Raw genomic sequence first — 5000 nt, 5'->3', positions numbered from 1 at the left:
GAGATGAAAGCATCTGAGTCACAACTGTGACAGGCCAAGAGTAGGTTGTGACTCAAAAGGCGAGATGAAAGCAACTGAGTCACAACTGTGACTGGCCAAGAGTAGGTTGTGACTCAAAAGGCGAGATGAAAGCAACTGAGTCACAACTGTGACGGGCCAAGAGTAGGTTGTGACTCAAAGGCGAGATAAAAGCAACAGAGTCACAACTGTGACGGGCCAAGAGTAGGTTGTGACTCAAAGGCGAGATGAAAGAAATCGAGTCACAACTGTGATGGGCCAAGAGGAGGTTGAGACTCAAAGGCGAGATGAAAGCAACAGAGTCACAACTGTTACGGGCCATGAGTAGGTTGTGACTCAAAGGCGAGATGAAAGCAACAGAGTCACAACTGTAACAGGCCAAGAGTAGGTTGTGACTCAAAGGCGAGATGAAAGCATCTGAGTCACAACTGTGACGGGCCAAGAGTAGGTTGTGACTCAAAGGCGAGATGAAAGCAACAGAGTCACAACTGTTACGGGCCATGAGTAGGTTGTGACTCAAAGGCGAGATGAAAGCATCTGAGTCACAACTGTGACGGGCCAAGAGTAGGTTGTGACTCAAAGGCGAGATGAAAGCAACAGAGTCACAACTGTTACGGGCCATGAGTAGGTTGTGACTCAAAGGCAAGATGAAAGCATCTGAGTCACAACTGTGACGGGCCAAGAGTAGGTTGTGACTCAAAGGCGAGATGAAAGCAATCGAGTCACAACTGTGACGGGCCAAGAGGAGGTTGAGACTCAAAGGCGAGATGAAAGCAACAGAGTCACAACTGTTACGGGCCATGAATAGGTTGTGACTCAAAGGCGAGATGAAAGCATCTGAGTCACAACTGTGACAGGCCAAGAGTAGGTTGTGACTCAAAAGGCGAGATGAAAGCAACTGAGTCACAACTGTGACTGGCCAAGAGTAGGTTGTGACTCAAAAGGCGAGATGAAAGCAACTGAGTCACAACTGTGACGGGCCAAGAGTAGGTTGTGACTCAAAGGCGAGATAAAAGCAACAGAGTCACAACTGTGACTGGCCAAGAGTAGGTTGTGACTCAAAAGGCGAGATGAAAGCAACTGAGTCACAACTGTGACTGGCCAAGAGTAGGTTGTGACTCAAAAGGCGAGATAAAAGCAACAGAGTCACAACTGTGACTGGCCAAGAGTAGGTTGTGACTCAAAAGGCGAGATGAAAGCAACTGAGTCACAACTGTGACTGGCCAAGAGTAGGTTGTGACTCAAAAGGCGAGATGAAAGCAACTGAGTCACAACTGTGACTGGCCAAGAGTAGGTTGTGACTCAAAGGCGAGATGAAAGCATCTGAGTCACAACTGTGACGGGCCAAGAGTAGGTTGTGACTCAAAGGCGAGATGAAAGCAATCGAGTCACAACTGTGACGGGCCAAGAGGAGGTTGAGACTCAAAGGCGAGATGAAAGCAACAGAGTCACAACTGTTACGGGCCATGAGTAGGTTGTGACTCAAAGGCGAGATGAAAGCATCTGAGTCACAACTGTGACGGGCCAAGAGTAGGTTGTGACTCAAAGGCGAGATGAAAGCAACAGAGTCACAACTGTGACGGGCCAAGAGTAGGTTGTGACTCAAAGGCGAGATGAAAGCAACAGAGTCACAACTGTGACGGGCCAAGAGTAGGTTGTGACTCAAAGGCGAGATGAAAGCAACAGAGTCACAACTGTTACGGGCCATGAGTAGGTTGTGACTCAAAGGCGAGATAAAAGCATCGGGGTCACAACTGTGACAGGCCAAGAGTAGGTTGTGACTCAAAGGCGAGATGAAAGCAACAGAGTCACAACTGTTACGGGCCATGAGTAGGTTGTGACTCAAAGGCGAGATGAAAGCATCTGAGTCACAACTGTGACGGGCCAAGAGTAGGTTGTGACTCAAAGGCGAGATGAAAGCAATCGAGTCACAACTGTGACGGGCCAAGAGGAGGTTGAGACTCAAAGGCGAGATGAAAGCAACAGAGTCACAACTGTGACAGGCCAAGAGTAGGTTGTGACTCAAAGGCGAGATGAAAGCATCTGAGTCACAACTGTGACAGGCCAAGAGTAGGTTGTGACTCAAAAGGCGAGATGAAAGCAACTGAGTCACAACTGTGACTGGCCAAGAGTAGGTTGTGACTCAAAAGGCGAGATGAAAGCAACTGAGTCACAACTGTGACGGGCCATGAGTAGGTTGTGACTCAAAGGCGAGATGAAAGCATCTGAGTCACAACTGTGACAGGCCAAGAGTAGGTTGTGACTCAAAAGGCGAGATGAAAGCATCTGAGTCACAACTGTGACAGGCCAAGAGTAGGTTGTGACTCAAAGGCGAGATGAAAGCATCTGAGTCACAACTGTGACAGGCCAAGAGTAGGTTGTGACTCAAAGGCGAGATGAAAGCATCTGAGTCACAACTGTGACAGGCCAAGAGTAGGTTGTGACTCAAAAGGCGAGATGAAAGCATCTGAGTCACAACTGTGACAGGCCAAGAGTAGGTTGTGACTCAAAGGCGAGATGAAAGCATCTGAGTCACAACTGTGACAGGCCAAGAGTAGGTTGTGACTCAAAGGCGAGATGAAAGCAACAGAGTCACAACTGTTACGGGCCATGAGTAGGTTGTGACTCAAAGGCGAGATGAAAGCATCTGAGTCACAACTGTGACAGGCCAAGAGTAGGTTGTGACTCAAAAGGCGAGATGAAAGCAACTGAGTCACAACTGTGACTGGCCAAGAGTAGGTTGTGACTAAAAAGGCGAGATGAAAGCAATCGAGTCACAACTGTGACGGGCCAAGAGGAGGTTGTGACTCAAAGGCGAGATGAAAGAAACCGAATCACAACTGTGACGGGCAAAGAGTAAGTTGTGACTCAGTTGCTTTCATCTCGCCTTTAAGTCACAACCTACTTTTGGCCCGTCACAGGGTGGTTTATGTTTGTAGATGGCGCTACTGGTCGGCGTTAGAGAAACATTGTGGCAGATGATGGTAAGAGTTTTAAAGTGTTAGAGTTTCAAAGTGTCAACTAGAACAGATAATTAAGAAAATGTAGGAGTAAGATAATGAAGGAAATGTAAACGAGGATGATTGAGGAATGAATGTTACTATGGATGACTGAAAGTTTTTAGTATGGATGAAACATTATGTAAGATGATGTTAAGAGTTTCAAAGTATTAACAAGAAGCGATCATTAATAAAAATATAGCACAAGTAAGGTAATGAAGGAAATGTAAAGGATAATGATCGAGTAATGAATGTTACTATGACTGGCTGAAAATTTTTAGTATGAATGACTGAATTTTTTTTTCAGTATGAATAAGTTAAAAGAATTTTAGTCAGACTCTTGCCTAGTTAATCAAAATTACAAAAGCTCAATTGTCTCCTTTCCTTCTTTTTCAGTTTCTGAACATCTCAGGGGTTAACATTTCAAGCGCCTTCATTGCCGGTCTCAGCCCTGGGACAGACTACTACTTCACCATCCAGGGATACAACAGTCATGGAAAATCCCAATTTTCCTCACCGCCTACATTGGTTATGACACTGCTGGGTGAGTTAATCATTCTGACTTTTTCCTAAGAGGTAAATAATTCTCATTTATATTGTATTTTTATCTTTGCTCCTATATCATTTGGGAGATGATTTCAAATCTTCATATACCAAAGTGAGGATAGCAGTGAGAGAATCATATTGAGTTACTACTAGGAAGTTAACTAGTATTTTCCTCTACAGAACTCTAATGGCATGAAGCCTTTTGTTCCCTTAATGTGTATATTCTTTACAACTTTATAAGAATTTCATTCTACTAACTGCTAATATACATTTATAAGGTCATCAAAGATTATGAATGGATGAAAAGAAAAAAAAATATACTATATACTGAAACACTAACCTTCCATAGGCATCTAAGGAATTTTATACCATTCATTAAATGACCCCATCAACTCTGACCCGTGCCAAACTATGAATATCCAAAACTAAACATTGCCCCAATCATCAATACTCTTGAATGAAGAAAATAACCCAATAAACACTATCTATGATATTTATATGATTAAACCTTTAATAGTCATAGCTGGAAGAACTGACCAATAGATGTCTCCTTACAATCTCTGCACAGGTGCAGCAGAAAGTGCAATCAGCAGCAGCTCCAGCAATGGCCTGGGCGGTGACGATTCCAACTCAAAAGTGCCAAGACTTATCTTGTTTATCATGACCCTGGCTGGCACTGCATTGCTGGCACTCAACATGGCCATTATTGCATGCTTTGTTAGACGGAGGTCTCACATGAATAACAACAGAGGTGTTTCGGGTAAGACACTGAATCTTATTTGCAATTACTATAAAAGACAGAAATTTCAGCTCATTGACCCTTCGTAGTTCCAATTCGACGTGAATGGTTATAATTGATATATAAGGAAATCACCCATTAATATGATTATTTTTATATTTTCCTCAATTCTGCAATCACTAAAGATAAGACTTATCTTTCTCTAGCTTCATCCAGCAAGACGACGACTCTAGAGGTCTTTACGCCCGCAACAACTCCAGGCGTAAATAACCAGGGTGAAGAAATGCCTCTAAACGACCCTATCGATTTCCAACATTCACTTGCTCAGGTGGGAATTGAAATATATTACATTCATATGCATTTGCACCTCGAATCTTTAATTTCTACTAAACTTATGAATAGCTGGGGGCTTTCTACAGATGTCAGAAATAGTGAAAATTGCTCTTGAAAATAAACTGATGTTTTATGCTCATGGACGTGAAATAAAATTATATTGAAAGTTTAATATCTTCAAAGAAGTTCTCAAAATTCTCTTTTTCAATCTAATACTTGTAAACAAATTTCTGCTTTTCATATTCTAATGATAACTTTCTTCTTGAAACTAGAAAAATGAGATTCAGACCAGCGTCGGCGAAGGGGAATTTACGAACTTGTACAGTGCAGGAACTACAGGAGACCATTTGCTGGTAGCTCTTGGC

The 5000-nt window shown here is 43.1% G+C and overlaps 1 protein-coding gene across 1 annotated transcript in view; it reads left to right on the top strand.

The window, feature by feature from the left end:
* LOC137614430 (nephrin-like) overlaps positions 1-5000 on the top strand; it is a 395945-nt gene that overhangs the window by 387251 nt on the left and 3694 nt on the right. Inside the window, exons 21-24 of the mRNA XM_068344246.1 lie at positions 3414-3561; positions 4132-4323; positions 4509-4630; positions 4908-5000. The exon at positions 4908-5000 is cut by the window's right edge and continues 730 nt beyond it. Of these exons, the coding sequence (XP_068200347.1) occupies positions 3414-3561; positions 4132-4323; positions 4509-4630; positions 4908-5000 (555 nt within the window). The remainder of the gene's footprint in view (positions 1-3413; positions 3562-4131; positions 4324-4508; positions 4631-4907) is intronic.

Source organism: Palaemon carinicauda, chromosome 20, assembly GCF_036898095.1.
Source record: "Palaemon carinicauda isolate YSFRI2023 chromosome 20, ASM3689809v2, whole genome shotgun sequence".
Lineage (NCBI taxonomy): Eukaryota > Metazoa > Arthropoda > Malacostraca > Decapoda > Palaemonidae > Palaemon > Palaemon carinicauda.
This window is presented reverse-complemented; position numbering and strand designations above follow the sequence as displayed.